The sequence below is a fragment of the Gopherus flavomarginatus genome, chromosome 5 (assembly GCF_025201925.1).
Source record: "Gopherus flavomarginatus isolate rGopFla2 chromosome 5, rGopFla2.mat.asm, whole genome shotgun sequence".
In the NCBI taxonomy this organism is placed as follows: Eukaryota; Metazoa; Chordata; order Testudines; family Testudinidae; genus Gopherus; species Gopherus flavomarginatus.
Window position 1 is genome coordinate 130586182 of NC_066621.1, and position 26180 is coordinate 130612361.

Here is a 26180-nt window from a genome sequence, read left to right on the forward strand (position 1 = left end):
TATTGTTTGCTTGTGCCCAGTTTTCCAAGTGATCCAGATTGCATTGTATCAGAGGACAGTGTCCTCTTCATTGTTTACCACTCCCACAGTTTTTGTGTCAGCTGCAAACTTTATCCGTGATCATTTTGTTTTCATCTAGGTCATTGACAAAGCTGTTAAATAGCATAGGACCAAGAACCAGTCTGTGCAAGACCCTACTAGAAACACAATCACTCAATGTTGATGCCACACATGCAACTACATTTTGAGACCTAGCAGTTATCGAGTTTTTAATCCATGTAATGTGTACTATGCTAACTTCAGAGCATTCTAATTTTTTAATCAAAATGTTGTGTGGCACCATATTAAAACCGTACAGAAATCTATTGTGTCAACAATATTACTTTTATCAACCAAACTTGTAATCATCAGCTAGGCTTACTTGCTCCAATTTTGGAGACAAGTTAGCAAGGGGATAATACTATATTTTGTTAGGCTGGGGACTGTGCTGAACAAAGAATAGCTAGATGGCATGTCTTCTTGCACAGTCACAATCCTGACAGCCTTTGTCTGCCCAGACTGGCTATTTGGCCCCCAAAGGCAAGGTGCATGCTGTGTGTGGCATCTTCCAGCACAAGAAGTGACCTGTCAGCTCCACTGGAAAGTTGGCTGTAACCCTGAATCATTCCTCTGGGCCAAGGGTTCTCAAACTGGGGGTCATGATGCCTGATGTGGTTACAGGGGGGTTGCCAGCTGTCAACCCACCTGGGCTGGCAGACCTGAGTCCCTGTTAAATTAAATTACCCCCCCTTTTTAATTTCCAAGGGAGGGTCGCACTCAGAGGCTTGCTGTGTCAAAGGGGTCACCCAGATAAAAAAGCCCCAGTCCACTAGTCCTTGAATAACCCTGCCTTCCTCGACCCCACTAATTGGCCCTGTTCAATGGGTGACTTTGATCCAGCTCTTCTATGCTTGCTACCTAAAATCAAATGTGTGACCAGATCACTAGCTCCCTTCCTGCCTGAGCCAGCCGCGTGGGAGGCGATGGGGCCCTGAGCTTTGCTGGCCGGAGCGCAGCGCGCTGAACAGCAGCTCCCAGCGGAGTGTGTGCGAACCACAGGGCGCTGCGGACCTGGGCGCCCGGCTAGGCAGGGGCTGGCGGTGGGCGGGCGAGGGGGAGGTGGCTTTCTCCTGACGCCATTTCCGAGGGCCGGGGTATATAAACGCGGGGGCTGCTGCTGCAGTGCCCTGTCGGGATCTTCGGCAGAGGCGGCGGGGACGCGACGTGCTGTGGGGGAGAGGCGGCCACACACACGAGCTAATCCCGCCAGCGGATCGGCCCCGCCCCGGCTCGGAGCCCAGCGTTCCCGGCTCGCCCTAAGCCGTCCGCCAGCGCTGCACGGGGAGGAGCGCATCGCCCCTCCCGCACCCGGCCAGCCTTCACTCCGGCCTGCCGGCGCCATGGGCTGCAGAGGAGGCTTCGCTGTCCTGCTGCTGGCGGTGCAGGGTAGGCGTGGGGCCGGGGGGCGCCCAGGGCTCGGGTCGGGACCTTGGCTGGCGCCGGGCAGAGGGAGGTGGCCCCGGACGCTGTTCCGCAGTGACTGTCCTTTCAGCACCAAGGACAGCGCCTCTCCGCTTGCGGCGGCTGGGGCAGCCGAAAGCCGCTGGGGTCGCAAAGGTGTTTCTAGCCAACCCTTCCGCCAGCCTTGCCTGGTCGCAGACACCCAGGGCTGTCTTCTTGGGGGGGGGGCTGAGACAAGCCTTTGCGTGGGTGGGAGATGAGAGTGCCCCGAATACACCCCCGATGCACTGAGTTACTGAGTACACTTGCAAGGTCATCTCCGCCCGCGGAGACTTTAGAAAGCCCGATCCAGCCACCAGCTCGCCCCTCCATTGCTCTGCAGAGGCGGCTATCGCCCGTCTCTCTGTAGCTAGCAGCCATATGATCGGTCTCTAGCCCCATCTCCGAGCTAGCGGGAGCCGGACAGGTACTGGCTACCGGGAAGGGCTTGATTTCCTGAGCCTTGGCGTTGGAAGAATTCGGCACAGGCTCAGCCACGTGAGGCTGATCCTTGCAAAACGTCTGGCCAGATAAAATCTCGCCTGCAGTCCCGTCTGCTTCACTTTGGGGGCCTGTTTAAGTCAACCTCTTAGGGAGAAACCCAAACCCAAGCCCTATCGTTAGAGTCCGCCCGATTACTGCTGATTGGTGAAGCCCGTAGTTAATAAGCTGGTGTGATTTATGGTCGAACATCAAGCCCAAGATTCCACCTTCCTGCTAACATTCTGGCCACAGCTGGAGCGCTCTGCCTGCGTTTCCCCAGCTGTGCCCCGGGTCGCTGGAAATGTGCCAGGAAATGGAGACTAACCAGGTATCCTTTTCTCCTTTTGATGTTTACAGTCATTTCCCTCCCGGTAACCAATCCAATGAATAAAGGGGATGCTAAGGTAAGCTCTGAGATTGAGTTGTTAAAAATCGGAGTGCTGATGTCTCTCTTGCTGGTAATTCAAGAAACCTCAGGGACCTCGGTCTCTTTTATCTGGAAATAATACTTTAAATGTTAATAGGGAAGCATGAATCATTTCTTATTAGGGCAAAGATTTTCCAGCTGCATTATCTGCTCCTCTTTCTGGATTTACATTTTATGCATAATTCAAACTGTTTTGTCTTTTTTTTGTCAACCCCCTGATAAGTTCAGCAACAGACAAAGGAGAGTGTGAATGGTCAAGGTTATATTATATTTAACTGATTATAAACACATCCTGAGCCATCTTTGTTGAAAATGTAAATACTTTATGCAGGTGCACGCATGCATGTTTAGAGGAGTCACTTTTTTCTGTCCGTTAATCTTTCTTCAGCTATCTTGATTTGCTTAGCAATATCTTTCTATGTATGTATGTGTGCATAATAGAGAGATGCATATGTGAGTGTGTACGTATTTGCACATAATGTATACTTATACATATGTATAATTACCTACTTATTTATCTACATACATCTACCTATCAATCTACCTAGCTGTGAGAGAGGTGCAGTCAAAAATTCTCTAACGTTATTCTTTCAAGTATGTACCTTTTCAAATTAACTTCTCTCTCAAACTAGCTAATTACACTTCTCTAATATTTGTTAAAGGAGCAGAAATGCCAGTTCTCATCCCTGCTTGCTGAATGTGTTTGTTAATCAAAATCTTCTCTCAGGGATAAGCCACCAAAGGTGCTTTCCCTTTTCTTTGGGGGAGGGAAGGGGGAAGCTCCAGTCAGTCTCCATGCTCTCTCCCTTGCACTCACCATTCATCATCACTGTTACTTGCAGTGTAAGTACTACAAGAAAACACTCCCCTTCCTTCGTCTACAGACTGGAACCGGGACAGCTGTTGCAGCTGCTTTGTTTAGAACTCCTAGCCTGCTGGCTGTGCTGTGAGCTAAGCTGATGGCTCATGAATGCAGCATGGCATTTACTATTGTCTCAGTCTTTTTTGCTGGTTCAAATGACTGTAATTGTAAAAGGCTCCATGGGTAGGTAAGGAGCAGAAAACGTTTTCTGCTCTGTACAGACTGCTTCAGTGGTTGCCATCTGAGGAAGCCTATTAAACCCATAATTTCCCCTCTACTGTAACTGGTGATTTTCTGAGTCTGCTTTGTGATGGCTTCCCCAAAGTTAAGTGCACCATCTGTGTGAAGTACCCCTTTTCCAATCCTTTAAGATTAAAGGACTAAATCCAGCCTTTGTGTAAGTAGGTGTAATGAGATGGAAGTCAGTGGGGTTACGCCAAGTCTGAATTATTCCCCAAGAGCTCTGTGTGTTCATGATCTCATCTCCTGTAATGGGACCTGGTCCAGCTCCCAGTGATTTCAGTGGGGGTCTTCTATTAAATTTAGAAGGAATTGGATCAAGCCCTTGATGAGTAATTAGGCTACCAACACACTAGTGTGAGCCATGCAAAATTCTAGTTTAAGTTACAGAGTAAATAGAAACCTCATCAACCTGCCCATGATGCAAGACTTTGAGGTTTCAGCACAAAGCATCCATTGTAGGATTCTGCCTGCCATAGTGCCCTGTGTTCCTAGTTCTTGATGTTGGCTGAGAGGTGGAGTAAACTGTACGCATGTTCAGGTGGGGGCAATGGGAGTTTGAGCACTGAAAGCTGTTCCTCCATAGCTAGGTATATCTTCTTAACACAATTACTTCCACTGAGAGTCTGACCATAACTTCTTAAAACATTTGAAATACTCCTGGTCCTTCATCCGTTCCAGGACCCCAGAAGGCCAGTATTTCAGCAACAATAAAGGCCTTTAAGTGGGAAAATATTTCAAAGAGTCTCATCTTTTGTTCCACTCCTTCTAAGGGCCTGAACCCTTCAATCGGATTTTCTTCTGTGTAGACACAGCAGGATGGGACCTTTTCAGCGTTTAATTTCACAATCTTACTTAGAATAGATCTATGGAGAATGTAATGTCACAGTGGAGAATTAGAGCCTGAACCTGCAGACCTTACTCAGGCCAAACAATCAGTGGAATCAATGCAAGTTTTGCCTCAGTGGGGACTACACGATTGTCATATTAATAGCTGCCAAGTTCCACCCAGACGTGGCAGCATTTCCTTGGTGAGTGAAGGGAATCTCAGGCATGTGTACAAGTATAAAATGTGTGGGTGTAAAACAGCATGTAAAGAATTTATGTCCCAAAGGAACCTAACAATATAACGGTCAGACATTGTAGAAAATGATGAGATAGAACCACAAAATGTTTGTTTATAGCACTTCTTTGGGCCAGATTCTGATATTTTTACTTATATTAAGAAACACCTTACTCCACAAGTCCTATTAATTTAAATGGGACTACTCATGGAGTAAGGTGCTACTCAGCATGAGAGAGGGTATCAGAATCTGCCTCTTTGTCTTGTTTGGGGGTGCACGGTGTGTTTTAGCACTCGTAAAATTAATATTAATAGGTTGCTTGTGGTATAGAAGAGCGATACCAAAGGGAGCATAGATGTTTTTATTTCAGTTGTTAGATTTGTTAATGCTTCTAGTCTACCAAGCAATCCCTATAAACAGTGAAAGTATTTACAAGAAGATACTTCATTTTGTTATCCCTTTCTGAAATCTCTTTAATCTGCAAACTCAAATGGTTGAAAGAAATTAGCTATTTTCAAATTGTGAACAGTTAAATTATTTTAGCTGATAAATGAATACATCTGATTGCTTGAACAGGCAACATTGTTGGCACCTGGAAATTGCTCACTAGTGTTAGTTTACTGTGCAGCCACAATGTTCTGAATCTCTTGTGAGTAGTACAGTTTAGGAGGTTAAGACTCTTAGAAGGCCAGCCTGCTGAAATTGAAAAGAAGCTCAGGCTATAAAGAGATGAGCATTTGTTGAGATCATTAGGACATGAGGAGTTTGGGGTGCAGGAGGGTGCTCTGGGCTGGGATCAGGGCTGGTGTAAGGGGTTGGGGAATAGGGGGGAAGTGAGGGCTCCAGCTGGGGTGCAGGATCTGGGGTGGGGCTGGGGATGAGGGGTTTGGGGTGCAGAAGGGTGCTCTGGGCTGGGATTGAGGGGTTTGGAAGGTGGGATCAGGGCTGGGGCAGGGGGTTGGGGAACAAGAGGGGCTCAGGGGTGCAGCCTCTGGGCGCTGCTTATGTCAGAGTGGCATAACCCCCCTCTGGGTCCTATGCAGAGATGCAGCCAGGTGGCTCTACACACGCCCCTGTCCGCAGGCGCCGCCTCTGGCCATAGTTGTAGCCAATGAGAGCTGCAATGGGAGCTGTGGGGGCGGCGCTGGGGGCGGCTGCAGAGTGTGGAGCCCCTGGCTGCCCCTAAATGTAGGAGCTGGAGGGGAGACATGCCGCTGCTTCTGGGAGCTGCATAGAGCAGACACCGACTCCACTCTCTGGCTGGAGTACAGGAGCAGGGCAAGCCCCAGACCCTGCTCCCCAGTGGGAGCTCAAGGGCTGGATTAAATCAGCTGGTGGGTCGGATGCAGCTCACGCGCTGTCGTTTTCCCACCCCTGATCTAGTCCCATATTTCTAAAATGTGGCTACCAAGGGCTTTTCTTGTGGCTGTAGCCTCCTGGGTGGTGATTGGGGTTTGGGGGGGAAGCAGAGGTCCCACCCCCGGGGCTGCCAGCAGGGGTTGGGCCTGCTCCACTTTGGAGACACAAACACTGGAGAAGCAGGCAGCCAGTGAGTTTCCCCCCTTCCCAGGGGCAGTGAGATCAGACTTCAGCCCTGTGATGGGAGGTGGCAGGCTCCAGCCAGGGGGCTTTGGGGTCTAGCTGCTGAACTTCAGGCTCCGTCTCCGGGCCCTGGGCTCTGTTCCAGGACTCCATCCCCTGGCCAGGTGGTGACAGGTTCCAGCCTGAGGCTCAAGTCTGCTTCTCTCCACCCTGGCCCCTGCCACCTCCTCTGGCCCTGGCTCCTGGTCATGTGGCGTGGGCTCTGGCCCAGGGCTCACCACTCTTCCACCATTACTAGGGCCCTACCAAAGTTGCAGTCCATTTTGGTCAATGTCACGGTCATAGGATTTTAAAAATAATAAAGTTCATGATTTCAGCTATTTAAATCTGGAATTTCATGGTGGTGTAATTGTAGGGGTCCTGACCCATAAGGGAGTTGTGGGCAAGACACAAAGTTATTGAGGATGGGTTGTGGTACTGCTACCCTTACTTCTGCACTGCTGCTGGCGGTGGCGCTGCCTTCAGAGCGGGGCAGCTGGAGAGCGGTGGCTGCTGACCAGGAGCCCAGCTCTGAAGGCAATGTCGCCGCCAGCAGCAGCACGGGAGTCAGGATGGCCTAGTATGGTATTGCCACCCTGACTTCTGTGCTGCTACCTGCAGAGCTGGGCCCTCAGTCAGCAGCCACCATTCTCTGGATGCCCAACTCTGAAGGCAGGAGCACAGAAGTCAGGGTGGCAATACCATACTAGGCCATCTTGACTTCTGCACTGCTGCTGGCAGCGACTTTGCCTTCGGAGCTGGGCTCCCAGCTAACAGCCACCACTCTCCAGCCACCTAGCTCTGAAGGCAGTGCAGAAATAAGGGTGGCAATACCATGACCCAATAAACTAGCCTTGTAACCTCTCTGCAACTCTCTTTTGGGTCAGGACCTCCAGCTTGAGAAACGCTGGTCTCCCCCATGAACATGTATAATATCGGGTAAAAGCACACAAGACCAGCTTTCACAGGGGGAGACCAGATTTCATGGTCCATGACACGTTTTTCTTGGCTGTGAATTTGGTAGGGCCCTACCCATTACCCCCAGCCCCCACTGGCTTCTCCAGATCCTGGCTTTGGCTGCGCAGTGGCAGGCCCCAGGAGCCAGCCACAGGAATCAGGCTCGGGCTCTGGTATCTGGCCACAGGGCTTTGAGCTCGGGCTGTCAGTAGTGTGGTGACAGGAGCCAGCCTCAGGGTCACCCCCGCCCAATTGCTCTGGGCCCCTGGTGCCTCCCTCAGCTCCCCATCCAGGGCTTAATTTGTCCCTGAGCTTGCAGGGGCTGAGTAAGTCTGTTGTGAAAAGTGATATTTGTATGTTTATTAATATCATTTTTCACAACAGACTTAGTAGCTGGCTGTGAAAACTGATATTAACATACAAGTATCACTTTTCACAGAAGATGACTTACTAGTTAGCAAGTCTAGTTTAAAAAAAAAAACCCACAAAAGAAACGACAAAAAAAAAGACAAGAACATGCAAAGCACCTTATTTGTTTTTCTATTCTGTTTAGGTCAGTAAAGAATAGAGACAACTGTACATTATTTTATTATTGAGTCTTCAAAAAAACCCTACATAAATAAATTACAATAATTTGGACATGTATATGTGTATTTCTTTGTTTTTCCTAAAGTTAATTATTTTAGGGAAAATTGTCAGAATGGCCACCACTAAGAGTTGGTGGCTGCACTCTGAGGCCACCAAAAACTTTGTTGTGGGAACCCCAGATCTAGTCTGACCTGCACATTGCAGGTGACAGAACCTCACCCACCCCCTCCTATAATAGACCCATAACCTCTGGTCCTCAAATCATGGTTTAAAGACTTGAAGTTACAGAGAATTCACCATTTATTCTAATTTAAACCAGCAAAGTGACCCATGCCTTGTGCTGCAGAGAATGGCAGAGATCTTAGGAGTATTTGCCTATCTGACCTGGGGGAAAATTCTTTCCCAACCCCAGCTATGGCAATCAGCTGAACCCTGAGCATGTTGGCAAGACCCACCAGTCAGACACCTGGGAAAGAATGCACTGTAGTAACTCAGAGCCTTCCCATCTAGTGCCCCTCTATGGTGTTTAGGGATATTGGCCACTAGCAGTTGCAAATGGGCCACATCCCATTGTAGGCAATCATATCATGCCATCCCCTCCATTAATTTGTCAAGCTCAGTCTTGAAGCCAGTTAGGGTTTTTTGCTCCCTACTGTGCCCCTTAGAAGGCTGTTCCAGAACTTGACGCCTCTGATCATTAGAAACCTTCACTTAATTTCGAGCCTAAACTTATTGTTGATCATTTTATATCCATTTATTCTTGTGTCAACATTAGTGCTTAATGTATATAACTCCTCTCCCTCCATGGTATTTATCCCTCTGATGTATTTATAGAGAGCAATTGTATCTCCCCATAGCCTTGATTTGGTTAGGTTAAACAAGTCAAGCCCCTTGTGTCTCCTCTCATAAGTTAGGTTTTTTTCATTCCTTTGATCATCCTAGTTGCCACTTTCTGCACCTGTTCCAGTTTGAATTAATCTTTCTTAAACATGGGAGACCAGAACTGTACACAGTATTCCAGCTGAGGTCTCACCAGTGTAACACTTCCCTATCTTTACTGAAAATACCTTGCCTGATGCATCCCTGGACTGCATTAGCCTTTTTCACTGCCGCATCACATTGGCGGCTCATAGTCATCCTGTGATCAACCAGTACACTCGGGTTATTCTCCATTTCTGTCGCTTCCGACTGATGTCACCAGCTTATAGCAAAACTTCTTATTGTTAGTCCCCAGGTGCATGATCTTGCACTTTGCACTATTAAATTTCATCCCATTTCTATTATTCCAGTTTTCAAGGTCCTCCAGATCTTCTTGAATGATATTCCGCTTCTCCTCTGTACTGGCAATACCTCCCAACTTTGTGTCATCTGCACATTATTAGCACACTCCCACTTTTTGTGCCAAGGTCATTAATGAAAATGTTAAATAAGATTGGTACCAAGACCAGTCCCTGAGGAACTCCACTAGTAAACTCTCTCCAGCCTGCTAATTCATCTTTCAGTATGGACTGTTGTAATCTCCCCTTTAACAAGTTCCTTACCTTTCAATTCTCTCATTCCCCACCGCTCCAATTTAACTAATAATTTCCCATGTGGAACTGTGTCAGATGCCTTACTGAAATCCAGGTAGATGAGATCTACTGCAGTTCCTTTGTCTAAAAAATCAATCACTTCTCAAAGAGATCAAGTTGGTCTGGCACAATCTGCCTTTTGTAAAACGATGTTGGATTTTATCCCAGTTACCATGTACCCCTATGTCCTTAACTACTTTCTCTTTCAAAATTTGTTCCAAGATCTGGCATACAATTGAGATCAAGTTAATGGGCCTGTAATTTTCCAGATCACCCTTTTTCCCCTTTCTTAAAAATAGGTACTATACTAGCTATTTTCCAGTCATAGGGTATGAACCCTAAGTTTACAAGTTCATTAAAAATCCTTGCTATTGGGTTTGCAATTTCATGGGCCATTCCTTTAATATTCTTGGATGGAGATTGTCATCCAGTCTGTATCTGGGAAATTAAAAAAATAGGAAATTTTTACAAGTAAAGACTACTGGTTAGGTCTGCATACTAGCGTAAACACTGCTGGAGTCAAACCAATGCTATCATCCCTCACTTTCCCAATCACTTAATTCAAACACAATCACACTTCTGTGTACTCAGATGTTGGGTTTTCCGTGTGCAATGGATTCACAGGCACATGGCACATTTGTTGCATTTGTGTTTTGAAATTTTCGGCCTTGTGTCTCTTCTCACATCAATATTAATCAGCTGTAACTCCAGACACCAATGGAGTTACTCTTATGTGAGAGGAGAATCGAGCCCATTGTCTTACTTCTGTTCAACAAATCAGTGAGACAAATGGTACAAAATTCTCTTATTTACATTGATGTAAATGGGAACGTAGAAACACAGGAATGGCCAGACAGGATCGAACCAAATTATCTATTAGTAGTAGTATTACAGTAGCAGCTAAGAGTCTTAGTCCAGTATCCTGTCTCTGACAGTGGCCAACACCAGATGCTTCATAGGAAAGTGTAAGAACCCCACAGTAGGCAACTGAGGGACAAGCTGCTCCCCACACAGGTCTCATCCTGGACTCTAATAGTTAGTAATTGGCTTAGGTCCTGGAGTACACATTTTAATAGTCCTTCCTAAATTTATTAATTATAACTTTGGATATTCTTGATAGTCATATAAATGTCCAATCCCTTTTAGAATATTGCTAAATTATTGGCCTCAAAGACTTCCTGTGGCTGTGAGTTCCTCAAGTTATTCACATGTTGTGTTCAAAAGAATCTACTTTTCTTTATTTAATTTCACACTTTTTTTTAATTCCATTGTTTGCCCCCTTGTATTCTGAGCCAGGGAGAACAGACTCCCACTCTACCTGTTGTGGAACTAATATATGTATGTGGAATGTAAACAGTTGTAGGATTTGCCCTATGTTCTTTTTCACTGAACTTGGGTAATAAATAAAGCCAAGATGGGAAAGATTTTAATCTGTATGTTTGTGTCTTTCTAGGTGATGAAGTGCATTGTAGAGGTCATTTCTGATACTCTGTCAAAGCCAAGCCCGCTGCCAATCAGCCAGGAATGCCTAGAAACTCTCAGAGGAGGTATAGACAGACAGTTTCCCATGGTCTCATGAAATACTGAGTATCTGTTAGTTATGAAAAATCTATTTACCAATTCAGAGACTTTAACCTTTGGCAATGAAGCTCTTGTGCTGCAGTCATAGCATTGATTGTCCCAAAGCTGAAGTCCGGGGTCACTTGCATGAAATTAAAAACCTAAGTCATAATTTTTTAATTGAATTGATTTTTGATGGGTCTACAGTTAAGAGCAAATTCAGTAAATGAACCGACTAGCTAAAGGAGCATGTGAACAGACTATTTGCGTTGCTCTACCTATAATAAGAATCTTCTGTTGCAGATGAAAGGATCATTTCAATCCTTCGTCATCAAAATTTACTGAAGGAGCTTCAAGAACTTGCGGTTCAAGGTACAGTTCTGCTACAATTAAAGTGGCAGGAAGGTGTTAATAAGTTATTCAAGTCCCTGGTGAATTTTTTAATTTAATGTACATTTATTTGAGTCATAAAAATGTTCTACAGATAACTTCATAAAACTTTTCTATCAGTTTCCAGCAAATAAGACCATAAACTCAGAATGTCATTTTCTGCCCTCAGTTACACCTGTGTACATCTAGATTGACTGCACTGAAGCCAATTAAGTTACTTCAGGTTTCCATCAGTGTAACTGACTGTATAACTTACCCAAGAGAGCCTACTCTTTTATGGATAGCAGATACCTAAGGGAAACACTTTGGCTTATTTAAACTAAACAATCTTTGAAGTTAGAAATACAATTGAACTTTGACCAAATCAATGTCTGCTGATTATGAAGTATAAGATCCAAGGCCAAAGCTCATAGAAGTCAGTGGGAGTCTTTTCCACTGTTAAATGCTGTATTTCAGTCATAATTTAGACTGGAGGACTTCAGAGCATTAAATATTAATTCTTATCCCTCTTAACAGCAGGTAGGAAGAAATGAGGATCTGCTGCAGAGAGCCCAAAGCACTTGGGTAATCTGCTGGTGTACAAGTGTTGAAATCCATCAGCGCCAACCTGAGGCCATGCTGGGGGCTTGTTCCCTCTGTGGAGCTTCATGTCTTCTGCACCTGTTGCTTGGAATGTTGGGGGCCAGTGGATTCTGTGGCCTCTCCCCCAAACCACCTGCATCACTGTCCTCTGGAACCAGGCTCAACCACAGAGAGCCAGAGTATCTGGATAATTTGCGTTCTGCTCCTAGTTCTGTCTGTGACCTTGAACACAGCTGTCACTCTGCCTCTGTCCTCCCATGCAACCACAAAGCAGAATTAAGTCATGCACATAGGGCTGACCAGTTCTCCCTTCTCAGCACATTACCTGTGTGGATGAAAAGATGCTACCTGCTCCTGCTAGTAGGTACAAGTGTTGTACCACATTTGGGTCTGAGCTCAAGTCAACATAGCAGGAACAGAAGCAAAATCTAATTCTTGTATTCTTTCATTCATTCACTGTCATAAGGGATATTGAAAGTTGAGGCTCTGGAATTTCATTGCCAGTGTTTCCCACTGCCCTGGTAAGAAGTAGCCATGTGGCCTGCTTTGGATGACTAGGAATAACATGAACTAACCTCAGAAGAGAAACCAGGAAGTCAGACATGGCGAGAACAAATGAAAAGGAGAGTGGAAGGGCAAGAGATTAGGAAAAGTAGCTGGTGCATTAAAGAGCCTCAGTTACATTCAAACACAAACCACCCCCATGGGGGCCCCAAGCAGCTTAAAAGTAAAGTGAAAAGTGTGCAGAGGGGGCAAAAGCAGCATTGACCTGCCCATCCTGCCTACCAAGGAGGTCTCAGCCAGAGCTCACCAAAGAGGCAGGATGTGGGTAAGCCAGGAGCATGACCAATGGGTCTCTACAAAATGCTGATCCACTGGCCCAGATCCCTACTTGTGAAGAGGAATAATGGGCTCTCTCTACTGATTGTCCAGTAGCAGCAGCAGCAGCAACAGTCCAGCTGCACAAACACCCTGACCAGAGGGGCTAGGTTACTTAGTCTCACTGGCCCTCATTTACCCTACACAGAGCTTTTACCCCATGGGGTGCCATTCCCCACGGTTTGACCAAACTCCTATTAAATGCTCATGCACTCTGTGGAGCTGTTGTACAGGGTGAACCGTTGTTATGCTTTCAACTAGAGCTACCCCTGCACAGTGACACTGAGCATGCATTCTCCACTGGGATTTTTCCTTTCACTCACAAAATTAAGCCATGTTTAAAATAATGCAAGTTAAGCTAGCTAAAGGCACTTCCTTTCTTCCCCTCCCCCACACCTTGTAATTATTCCATCACATGCCTCCTTCCTCCCAACTACTAGACTCAGCTCAAAATGTAGCTCATAGATCACTAGTGGAAAATGGTTCTTGCAGAATAGGGAAACAGCAGGAGGAAGAGGAAGGGGAAGGGAAACACCAACCCTGGAAAGCTCTTTCCTCCCTCCCTCTCTCTTCTGCACATCTGGCTGGGGCTGAGGTAAATTGGTCTGGAAGCGGCCACATCTTAAATTGTTTTCCCTGTTCATAGACTTGGGGAAGGATTGAGGTGGCCTATTTCCCTCTACACAGATTTGGAGGCAGGGGTTAATTTGGGATTGGAGAGGCCATGCCTGGAGAGAGAGGTGGTTGTTCTGATGAAAGCACTATAGAAGAGCTGGGTGTTATGATATGTGACTCAGGCACTGGCTGGGCCTCAGGAATTCTGGGATCAGTTCCTGGGTTTGCCTCAGCCTTCCTGACTGCTCTTTCTCCAGTGGGCAAGTCACATCATGTCTGAGTCTCACATCCCCATCTGACAAGAATAAGACTTTTCTCCCACCCTTTATCCGCCGTGTCTATACGACTTGGAATTTCTTTGGGGTAAGGACTAAGTGTTTGTACGGCCCCTTGCTCAAGGGAATTGGGCTCTTGGTAAGGCTGGGACTTCTGGGCACTATGTAATACAAAGAATGTCATAATAAATGCCACTCCCTGCTGCTTTTCAGTGGCATGAACTGTAAAACACCCTGTGTGAAGGCATCCCTATTTATCTTCTCACTCCGGGGGGATCAGGTATACAGGACTTCTGGTGGCAGCTGATACATCAAAGGGGAGAGGAGCATGCATGGGAGAGGGGCAAGTGTATGGCACAGTGGGGACAGCAAGCCCTGAAAAGGGAACAGGTGCGCATGTACTGGGTGCTTTTGTATGATGGTAGAAGTGGGTAATTCACGGAAGGAGAAGGGCGAGGCTTCTGGGGGACCATTCAGATGCTTAAGTAAGCACCTACCTAAGTACTTTGCTAGAAAGAGGCCTCACTGCAATTCAACAGCTACTTTTCTGTCCTCTTTCACCCCTAAGTCTCCTTCAGCATTACTGTTTTCCAAGTGTCTCTTCCCATTAAATGCCTGTTTGCTTAGGGGTTATCTGGCTCCAGCTGCGCTGGCTTGCACATGATGTACTTTGCTGAAGCATGGTTAATACAGTTGGTTCACGTAGTGCCTAGTTAATGCATTTTTCTCATTCCAGCTTATTGTCAGAGTTCAGTATTAAATGTACTGAAACAGTTTTCCTGACACAATTCTTTAAAATATAGTGGGGAATGTTGCTTTCTGACCCCGCTCCTTATTTGACACAGGGGCTAATGAAAGAACCTGGCAGCAGAAGAAAAACGGTGGCTTTGAAGATGAACTTTCAGAAGTCCTTGAAAGCCAGAATGACAAGAACATGCAAAGAGGTTAGTGTCAGCCTAACCCCCAGGAAATCCACATCGAAAGAACATCCCTGTTTGTGTGCATCAAGGCTGCTAGTACAGTAATCTGCTTCACATTTTAGCCCTTTTTTTGTTGCTGAAATAGACTAGCGACCTTGGGTTTGCTTTGGAATAGTTAATGGCTTAAGAAACATTTCATTTTGCAGCCATAATTACTGGAAAAATTCTAAATCATAACAGATACTGATTTGCCATCCTGCTGCCATTTTCAGTATTAAAATGAGTGACAGGTGAGTCCTACAATGAAAGATGTGACAGATTAATAGTCCATCTTCATAGCTTTGTGTGTTGGACTAGGTTTTCATGCGACACCAATCACCATTGTATCTGAGCACCTACAGCGTTAATGGCCAGCTCCTGTATCACTTGAAGTCAATGGGAGTCTTGGATGCACAAAAAATGTAGGGTCCTAAAACAGACCAAACTCAGCTGTGATTATTTCCCCCAGGTCAGTCCTGTTGGTTAACTGGAGTTTCCCCAGTGGAAGTAAAAGGAGACTTTAGGCCATTTTCTCTGGCTCAGAGCCTTCTCTTTTCCATATCAGAAGAAGTAGTGCCTGTGTTGGATTAGTTTGCTGCAAATATAGTTCAATACAGAATGGATTCCGAAGCAAAATCATGGCACTATCTAACTTAGTGAGTGTGATTTCTGGAAGAACTATTTGTTTTAAGCAAAATAAGCAGTCATAGGTTAAGAAGGGAAGGTTCTCTCATGGATTGGTAACTGGTTAAAAGGTAGGAAACAAAGGGTAGAAATAAATGGTCCGTTTTCAGAATGGAGAGAGGTAAATAGTGGTGTCCCCCAGGGATCTGTCCTGGGCCCAGTCCTATTTAACATATTCATAAATGATCTGGAGAAAGGGGTAAACAGTGAGGTGGCAAAATTTGCAGATGATACAAAACCACTCAAGATAGTTAAGTCCCAGGCAGACTGCGAAGAGCTAAAAAGGATCTCACAAAACTGGGTGACGGCGTAACAAAATGGCAGATGAAATTCAGTGTTGATAAATGCAAAGTAATGCACATTGGAAAACATAATCCTAGCTATACATATACAATGATGGGGTCTAAATTAGCTGTTACTACTCGAGAAAGATCTTGGAGTCATTGTGGGTAGTTCTCTGAAACCATCCACTCAATGTGCAGCGGCAGTCAAAAATGTTGGGCATCATCAAGAAAGGGACAGAAAATATCATGTTGCCTCTATATAAATCCATGGTACTCCCATACCTTGAATACCGTGTGCAAATGTAATTGCTCCATCTCAAAAAAGATGTATTGGAATTGGAAAAGGTTCAGAAAAGGGCAACAAAAATGACTGGGGTATAGAACGGCTTCCATATGAGGAGAGATTAATAAAACTGGGCCTTTTCAGCTTAGAAAAGAGGCAACTAGGGGGAATATGATAGAGATCTATAAAATCATGAGTAGAGAAAGTGGATAAGGAAGTGTTGTTTACTCCTTCTCATAATACAAGAACAAGGGGCCACCAAATGAAATTAATAGGCAGCAGGTTTAAAACAAACACAAGAAAGTATTATTTTTTCACGCAACATACTGCCAACCTCTGGAACTCCTTGCCAGATTGTGTTGTGAAGGCCAATGCTATAACAGGGTTCAAAAGGGAGCTAGATAGATTCATGGAAGATATGTCCATCAACGGCTATTAGCCAGGATGGGCAGGAATGGTGTCCCTAGCCTCTGTTTGCCAGAAGCTGGGATTGGGTGACAGGGCATGGATCACTTGATGATAACCTGTCTGTTCATTCCCTCTGGGGCACCTGCCATTGGCCACTGTCAGAGGACAGGATACTGGGCTTGATGGACCTTTGGTCTGACCCAGTCTGACCGTTCTTATGTACTTACCATGCTTTGTTCCATACTGTACAGTGTTCTGAGCTGTTGCATTCAGCAGTCGAGCACCCATGGCCATCTCAGTTGAAGTTGTGAGAGAGTCTAATATATTCAAACAAAACTGAGGGGACAGGAAACTCCCCGTCATTAAGGCTTGCTCCTGCTTCCATGGAGTTCAGTGGGAGCGGGATCCAGCCATCAGCCTTTCATTTAAACCAAATTGAAAAAAAATAAACTGCTGGCATGTGCACTCTTCCAGCCCCAATGGGAGTATCGGTCTGAAGATTCTTGGCCCTGACACACTCACCCGCTGGGACAGTAGCCAGTCATTTCAATGCCACTTTTCTGCCAGGAATATAAGTTTATAATGCAAAAGCTTGAATACATTAATGACATTTACTCATCTTAAGCTTTTTTAGCACTGCTTTATTCCATTTTCTCTCTATGCCCATTTACTTTTACCTCTTTTCTAGTTTTCTCGTCTCTTCCTCTTTCTTTTGCTCTTAAAATATGATTTGACTTTTTTGTATTTGAGTACTGCCTATGCCCCTTCTGAGATCAGGGCCCATTGTGAACAACAATAATAAATAAATAAAACCCTTTGGCCAACACTAGCTGCCTGTGACTGTCTGAGCAGCCTTGGCCTAGTCATACTAATTCCATCTGTATCAAGTGGGAATAACACTTCCCTTTCTTTTAGGGTTGTTGTGAGTAGGAATTAGCCAGTCTTTGCACAGGACTTTGAGCATGTAAAGTGCTATCTAACTGTAAAGCATAATTATAATTCTAAGATTTTCTATTTTATATTTAATCTCAAAGGCAGTGGCAGTTTATCATCGGAGACAAGGTAGTGAGATAGGCTCTGCTTCAGCAAAGCATTTATGCACATACTTAAGTTTAAGGCCTAGTCTACACTTGGGGGATGGGGGGGATCAATCTAAGAAACACAATTTCATCTACAAGAATACGTCGACTTCAGCTGCGCTATCTTGGATCGACTTACCTCCCGTCCTCACGGTGCAGGATCGACGGCTGTGGCTCCCCTGTCAACTCCACTTCCACTTCTCGCCCTGGTGGAGTTCCAGAGTTGATAGGAATGCGCTCGGGGGTCGATTTATTGCGTCTAGATGAGACACAATAAATTGATCCCCGATAGATCAATCGCTACCTGCCGATCCGGGTACCCTACGTCTACTACACTGAATAGTGGGTCGGCTTAAGCATATGTCTACTGTACTGAAGCATGGGTGAAATTAAAGATAATCAATGGGCCTACTCACATGGTTAAAGTTCAACATATATTTAAATACAGTGTTAACAGGATGGACTTACTCATGTGCTTAAAGTGAAACATAGGTTTAATTAAATGATTTTCTTTTTTTCCTGGAGTTGAGCCCATAGATCAGTAAGAAGCCTCCTCATTTGTGAAATAGACTTCTAAAGAGAGGTTCTGGTTTTGCCATGTTGCCACTACAGATAACTCAAGGGAAACTGCTGTGGAGGAGCCCACAGCCTCATTTGCTGAGCTAACAGCAGAGAGAAGCCAGCAGAACAGTGAGAGGGAGGAGTCCAAGGAGGATGAGAAAAACAGCCTGGAAGAAAGGGAGCTAAGACTGCGTGAAGCTGGCCCTGAAAATGACAAGGAGAATGCAGAGGAATCTGACAGCAACGAGGTCAGTGAGGCTGAAGAATCGCCAAGGGAAGATGCTTTAGACGACCACATCAATGACGACCTCCGAGCGGATGAGCTGGCCGAGCACACGCTCCAAGAGGCTGAAGAGGAGCAGCCTGAAGAGACCGACAGAAGCCAGGAGTTTCAGGGAGAGAAGAAGCAGATCTCCAAAAAGGGCCAGGAAGAGAGCCAAGAAGCAGGAGAGGAGACCCTACAAGAGCATACTGAAGAAGAGGATGCTGGGAGAAGCACCCTGGAAGATAAGCAGCCTACGGAAGCAGACAGGATACTGGGCTCAGCTGAGGATGAGACAGAGGAGACTCCAAGGGAAGGCGGTATGTATCCCATATGATGTCCCAGCCATCTTCTTCATTTTGTGCTGTATGACAAAAGGAGAACTCCGGGCTAGTTTCACAAAGGTATTTAGAGGCCTAAAAGTGCAGCTAAGCACCTAGTGGGATTTCCAAGTGCACCTAAACATGTTAGAAGCATAACTCCAACCAGCAGTTATACATAAATCCCACTAGGCCCATCTGCATCTTTAGACATCAAAATACTGTTGTAAATCTGCCCATCAGTTACTTCACTCTGAGCCTTACAATGGGTCTGGTCAGTTTTCAAAGAGCTTTTACATCATTTATTGAAGCTTCTCAGGCTTTTTAAGTTTCTTAACTATTGCTAGCTCCAGTCTCTTTGTCATCAATATTGCAGGGCATGTGTGTCTTCTCCTCCTGCACGTCTAGCTGTATTTTCATGTGACCTGTGTTGTATACAAGAGGTCAGACTTAACATTCATAATGGTCCCTTCTGGCCTTAATCCATGAATCTGTTGCTTCAGCATGTCCATCAGTTCACATAGAGCAATTCAGTAAGAAATAAGGCTTGGTGCAAAGACTGGGTCTAACTAATCTAAATGCCATGTCATTGTCATTCTGTTCAATAGATGCTTCAGCTAACAAAGGTGCTTTGGGTTTTGGCCAAGGTTTGAAGAATTCAGAAGAAGAGAAATCCCATGGACTAAAAGGAGGGAGGCATCGGTCAGAGGATGAAGCAATGCAGGCAGAGGACACCTTCCACCCTAGGGATGTCAAAAGCGAGGAAGTGGAGGAGCCCTCCAGAGAATGGGAAGACTCCAAGAGATGGAACAAAATGGATGAGCTGGCCAAGCAGCTGACATCCAAGAAGCGCATGGAGGAAAAAGACAGCAGCGAAGACCCAGATAGGTCCATGAAAATGTCCTTCAGGTCCCACAAGTATGACTTCCACAACCCAGAAGAGGATATGAGAAGGTCATGGAAACATCACACTAAGGAGGACAGCAGCGAAGCAGGGTTTCCGCTTGCTGCTATGCCTGAAGAAAAGAAGGATGAAGAAGGAAGCGCTAACAGAAGAACAGAGGTTGGTGTGACACCTGTGCATGCACTTTAAAAAAATAAAAATAAAAAAAAATCCAGTTATTTGCAGGGTATCAATAGTGCACTGAGAGGTTTAGGAAGGTGCCATATTTTTTTAAATATGACACCATTACTTATTATGCCCAGTGTTAGGCAGGTAGCTGTGTTTTGTTAGTCTGTGATCCTCTCTCACTTCAGGGTTGGTTTTTATTATTTAAGACCCTTGAACTAATTTACACATTGTCCTTCAGACCCTCTGAAATCCAGGCAGACTAGTCACTCTGAGCACCAGGTTTGCACACAGAACCAGGAGCAATGCCTTTGTACTCCCAGGAAACTGCAGGGAGCCCAATCTGCTCCTGTTTGAACCAGTCTTAGAAGCAACCAAACCCCCTTCACACTAGCCTGGCTCATAGGCTTGGGACCAGCAGTAGAATTTCTCTTTTTGCAAGCTGGCTGTCTCAGAATGGGGCATCTTACTTTAGAAATCACCCTACTGACTAGGTGGGGCTGGGGCTAGAACTAGACAACTCCTGTGAGAGGCAACAAGCCACCAGTACCAACCTTCACCAAGCCACCAGTAAATGAGGGAAGATATGCCATTGATTTCAGTTCAACAAGGGAGAGGCTACACCTCCTGTGCCCTGCTCAGCTACCGCAGATAACATCATAGGTGTAGTTTAACCTCAACATAGGGGAGAGGAGCAGGGAGCTTAATACTACTAACAGAGACAGGTCAGGCTTTAGGATTTACTGACTGACAGACCGCCTCACACCCCAGATCCTGTCCCCCTGGCCAGGGAGGGACTAACAGGCCCACCCCCCCCCCCACATCACTGTACTCCATAGGGTGCACCTGCATCCCAGCTGGAGGAGTGATCAACAGTCTTCCCTGCACTTCTAAGGGATACCCTGCCCCGGAGAGGGACTGACAGACCCCTGGAACCTACCCCCACCTCCAAGGAGGCACTGACAGATCACACCACATGCCCAGCGCTAACCACGACAGATCTTCCCGACCCCCCCACACCTCTCCATAGGGAACCTGCCAGATCCTACTCCCCTGTGACCCCCCCCTTGATCTTCCACTGAGTCCCCCCCACACACACACACACTTTGCCACTCGGGGGAGGGAGTGACACCCCCCCCGGCACACCTCCTGGGGACTCCCCCCCCACTCCCATAGGGAACCGTTATGGCACCAAGTCCCCTGCACTGGGAAGAGCCCGATGGCTGCACACATGCACCCCACCCCCACCCCCCCAGGACAACATTGCTGCACTGCCCCCCCCCCACTCTTGCCATAGGGAACCTTCCCATACCCTCTATAGGGGACCCTCTCCTGAAGCCGCACTCCTCCCCCCAAAGGACACCTCCCCCCCCACAAACCTGGCACACGCTACTTTGGCCACCAAGAAAGGGGCAGGCCGCCAATGTAAGTGCCCCCAAACTCAGATTTCCACCACCTGCTCTCCACAACCTGGGGGGAATGCTCCCTACAAGGCACCAGGGAGGTGTGCAGAGCTGGGGGTGAGAAGAGCCTTGCAGGAGCTCCCTCTGTGGTATTTCTTATTGCAGGTAATTTTTACCATAGGTCAGTGGGTCTCAAACTGTGGGGCAGGACCCCATTTTAATGGGGTCACCAGGTGTGGCATTAGACTTGCTAGGGCAGAAACTGAAGCCTGAGCCCCAGGGCCAAAGCCATAGCACAGGGCTTCAGTCCTGGGTGGAGGGAGCTCAGTTTACAGACCCCACCCCAACTTGAGGCTAAAGCCCTTGGCCTTTGGTCCTCCTGCCCAAGGTGGTGGGGCTTAGGCGTTGGCAGGCTCAGGCTTCGGTTCCCCTCTGCTGGGCTCCTGTAGTGATTTTTATCAGAAGGGGGTTGTGGTGCAATGAAGTTTGAGAACTGATGCCATAGGTTAAGCTGTAGGGGGGAAGGGATAGAGCAATAGTTTGAGCATTGACTTACTAAACCCAGAGTTGTGAATTCAATCCTTGAGAGGGCCACTTAGGCAAAAATCAGTACTTGGTCCTGCTAGTGAAGGCAGAGGGCTCAACTCAATGACCTTTCAGGGTCCCTTCCCCTTCTAGGAGATAGGTATATCTTCAATATTATTATAGCAGTGGTGGCCTGCATGCAGTGAACTAGGTTTCATAACATCTTTGTCCTGGGGACACCACCTGGAGAAGTAGGACCTACACACCAGCTACCCAGAGGAACAGCCCAGGAAAAGCTATACCTTTTGGCTTGGGCAGGATGCAGTACTTGTTCTTTTGTGTGAAGTGGATTTGAATTCGATAACCATAATGGAAGTTACCCATACTGTCCCATATGGAGCCACTGCTGTTTACATAATGCTGAAAACAAGAGCTAGGGTAAGCTTGACTTTTGACATGCTCTTTACCTGCTGCAACAGGAATGCAGCCCCAACCAAAGCTGGAGCATAGCCATTTTCATGACCTTGTATAAATATGTCACTGACATACACACATACTCTCTCTCTAGCAAAGACAAGACCCTTCTACTTAGCAGAGACCTTTCTTTACCTCAGTTGGTGCAGAGTTGTGGTTTGGTGTTGCTTAATGCTTAGTTCACTGTTTGCAGATGATCAGTGTCTGTGCTTATGCAGCCACGGTCAGTGACACATGTACCAAATTAGCCTGCTGATTTAAGTCCCTGTTGTTGAAATACATTTACATTTTTGTAGCAAAAAGTAGGATTTCAGGACAGACTGGAATTTGGACCAGCACCATACAGTTATGGTGGCTTAATCTGTGTCTTTAAATTACTAACAAAAATATTCTCAGGTAAAGTAGCAGCTGTGACTACACAAGAGCAACTTTAGAAAAAAATCATTTTCAATTTTAGAGCACATTTTCAAAAGAGTTGCTCATGTTGTATACTGAGTTCTTCCCTATGATCTCTCAACTTGTACACAGGTCTTAAATGCACAACTGGGCATAGCAACTGCTCTGCTTCTACAAACACAGGTAGCTAGGCAGATACATTTTGCAGGTATTTAGGCACTTTGATTTCTATGGGAGCTAAGGGCCTTTGTGAATCCCACCTTCTGTTTCTCAGGTTCCGTCTCTCAAAGTAGGGGCACTGCTTACTTGGCTCACAAAGGTGTTGTGAAGACTGGTTAATGTATAGTACATACTTTGAAAATATAAAACATCACAAAAGTGCCCAGAATGATTAAACCCAGATTATTCTACACATGCATCTAGATTGGGGTTATGCTTCAGAATGAGAAATGTTGTGCTGGTATGTACAGTACATGAATATTAACAATATCCAGCTTGTTTATAGCTTCTCTGAACAGCCCAGCTCTTTTTTAAAGACATTAACCCCCCTAAACAACAGCTTCTGATCTCCTCTCTGCTCAGCTGGATGCCTCAGAACTCCTACATCAATGTATTGTAAATACGTTCCTTTTCTTAGATCTCAAGAGAGCAGTGAGGCACTCCCACAGCACCGATGTAGGTGCAAGGAGCATGACACACCTGATTCTTAACTGAAATCCTTTATTTTCAGAAGAAAAAGGAATAGGTGGGATGATTTCCACTTGCCTGAAACCACAGCCAAAAATAGTTTATGCAAAATTTCAGCTAAAGGGCTTGTGGAGGTGTTCAGTGGGTAGATGTCCACACCACCAAAAAATCCCCCAAATACATACTGATATTTATATTACAGTAGCACTTAGAGCAGTGGTCCCCAAACTTTTTACCTTGTGCCCCTCCCCCCAGTGAGCCCAGACCCAGGGCCAGGAGCTCTGGGAAGGGGGGAGATGCGGATAGGGGTAAGGGGGCTGCGGTTGGAGCCATAGCTGGGGACAGGGGCGGGAGCACTGGAGGTGGTGGAATCTCCATCCTTAGAGGTTTTTAAGGCCCAGCTTGACAAAGCCCTGGCTGGGATGATTTAGTTGGTGTTGGTCCTGCTTTGAGCAGGGGGTTGGACTAGATGACCTCCTGAGGTCTCTTCCAACCCTAATATTCTATGATTCCATGAGTGGTGCCGGAGGCTGGCAGCCACAGCTGGAAGCAGAGCCCCAGGAGAGGAGGCAGCAACTGGGGCCCTGGGTGCGGTGCCCTAGGAATGGAACAGGGTGGTGCTCCCTCCCTGCCCAACACGGGGGCTAGGCCAGGCCCCTGCCACATGCCCCCAAATGGGCATGCCCCACAGACTGGGGACCTCTGACCAGGAGTTTCTGGCCAAAAGTCAGGGCCTAACATGCTACATCAGGCCCCGCATTGTAGGAGACTGTCTCTGCCCTGATAAGCTCATAGTCTAAATGGAAGCACAAAGGGGTGATATGACTTGACCAAGATCACACAGTAGGCCACTGGCTGAACTAGGAATAGAACCCTTATCTCGACTTCCAATATGTTATCCACTAGATAACACTGTCTCTCTCCCTGCTTCGCCTGTCGGGCCCAGATAAATACCATAAACTCTTTGATTGGTCAATGCAAAGAAAGAGACTTAGGGATGACGTTATGCTGTGTAATTACCTCTTTACTTCTGATGTTTTAGGATCAGGAGTTGGAAAGCCTAGCAGCAATAGAAGCTGAACTGGAGAAAGTCGCCCACAAGCTCCATGAATTGAGGCGGGGCTGAAGTTCCCCCTATGCATAACATGAGCAAAAGCCAGAAATTAACTCATCCTTTTACACTGCATCTTAACTTACTGATTCAAAAAGTAAAAATTAAAAAATAAAGACGGAGCAGAAGCATTTCGTCCAGGAAGCCAAAATTGCTAGGAAATGACAGGCTTGCCCTCTTTGCAGTAATATTACACTCATCGTCGGCTTCTTCCTTGATTTTGTGCTCCCTTAGCCACTATGGTTCTCTCTTGTACCCTTTGGATAATTGTATCCTGAGCAGTGTGACTTACTCATGTACTTTCTGTTTGTCTGGGTTTTTCTTTTTCTCTTCTTTAAAGACAGCTTTCTAGAATGTTTTACTTCTCCCGTTAGATTCACTGGATAAAATTGCAATAACTTCTCTTTTGATTAAAAGCTGAGAACTCTGACTGTAATATATTCTATATAAAAATTTATCTAAGGAAAAATAAAACTGTGATGGGTTCCTTTCTTTGCCTTTCGAGCTCCAGCCTCAATCATCAGTACTGAACACAGCAAGAGTTTCTCTTTATATGGTGCCAAGCAGAGGAAGTGTTGAAGTCTCCACTAGTACCATGAAAAGAGTTCAGTGTAACCTCCAGGTTTTGCATAGGCTTCCATCAGCATGAAACAACAGAACACATCAAGACTGCCACAGGGCATAGAGTAATTCAGCCCCACCACTCACAAGCTGCACAGAGATCAGGAAGTATGGTCATAGGCAACAGAACAAACCCTGAAGATAAAATGGAAAAAGGCCATTCATGCTAAGAAAAGCACAAGGCCCAATCCAATCGATCGACTTCAGTGGGTGATACAGAGCAAGGCCCAGGATCTATACACCTACAACACGAAGTTAAGCAACGTGAATATAGTTTAGACATTTAAGGAATTGGTGTCATAACATTTTTCCCAGATTTCGACCTTAGCGTCCAAAATATGGGTGTTAGCATGAAAACCTCCAAGCTTACTTACCAGCTTGGACCTGGTAAAGCTGCCACCACCCAAAAAAATTAGAGTGTTTTGGGGCACTCTGGTCCCCCCAAAAGCCTTTCCTGGGGACCCCAAAGACCCAAATTCCTTGAGTCTTACAACAAAGGGGAATAAACCATTTCCCCCCCCCTTCTCCCTTCCAGGTGTTCCCTCCCTGGGTTCCTGGAGAGATACACAGAAGCAAGCTCCGTGAATCTAAACAGAGGGACTCCACCTTCCCCGTTTCCAGTCCTGGAAACACAAGTACTTCCCTCTTCACCCAGAGGGTATGCAAAGTCAGGCTTAGTAAATCTAACACAAAGAGATTTTCCCCCTGACTTCTTCCTCCCACCAATTCCCTGGTGAGTTGCAGACTTAATTCCCTGGAATTCCCACTAAAGAAAAACTCCAACAGGTCTAAAAAAGAAAGCTTTATAAGAAGAAAGAAAAATACATAAAAATGGTCTCTCTGTATTAAGGTGACAAATACAGGGTCAATTGCTTAAAAGAAATATGAATAAACAGCCTTATCCACAAAGAATACAATTTAACACATTTCAGCAACTACACACATGTAAATACAAAAAAAAAACAAACAATATAAACCTACTGTCTTATCTCTTTGTACTTACAACTTGGAAACAGAAGATTAGAAAGCTGGAGATAGAAAAATCACTCTCATAGCCGAGAGGGTCAGACACAAGACAAAGAACAAAGAACTCACACACAAAACTTCCCTCCACCCAGATTTGAAAAAGTCTTGTTTCCTGATTGGTCCTCTGGTCAGGTGTTTCAGGTTACTCCTTTCCAGGTGAAAGAGACATTAACCTTTAGCTATCTGTTTATGACACGCCCCCCAAATTGCAGACAGTGGGGAAGCTCACTGGCGGCGATTTCCTCCTAGAACTTTAAAATAAACAGATTAATACAACACATGCACCTTTACATATACCACTAAGTATATAACTAACAGACTTTTACATTTTAAGAACACTTTTTAACTACTGGATTCTGGGAAACTCTCACGGGAGAGTGCATCAGCTACTTTGTTAGAAGCTCCTGAGATGTGC

The 26180-nt window shown here is 45.9% G+C and overlaps 1 protein-coding gene across 1 annotated transcript; it reads left to right on the forward strand.

Annotated features, from left to right (window-relative positions):
• The first annotated feature begins 1213 nt into the window (after positions 1-1213).
• Positions 1214-24548, forward strand: CHGA (chromogranin A). Its single transcript, XM_050953305.1, has 8 exons — positions 1214-1485; positions 2380-2426; positions 10766-10859; positions 11176-11244; positions 14459-14557; positions 17923-18453; positions 19062-19516; positions 24050-24548. Exons 1-8 carry the CDS (start codon positions 1440-1442, stop codon positions 24131-24133), a joined length of 1425 nt encoding a protein of 474 aa, XP_050809262.1. The 5' UTR covers positions 1214-1439; the 3' UTR covers positions 24134-24548.
• The last annotated feature ends 1632 nt before the right edge of the window (positions 24549-26180 follow it).

Coding starts and splice junctions, on each gene's coding strand:
- CHGA (XM_050953305.1), top strand. CDS start 1,440: ATGGGCTGCAGAGGAGGCTTCGCTGTCCTGCTGCTGGCGGTGCAGG. Junction 10,860..11,175: donor CCTAGAAACTCTCAGAGGAG/GTATAGACAGAC, acceptor CTTCTGTTGCAG/ATGAAAGGATCATTTCAATC. Junction 18,454..19,061: donor GGAGACTCCAAGGGAAGGCG/GTATGTATCCCA, acceptor TCTGTTCAATAG/ATGCTTCAGCTAACAAAGGT.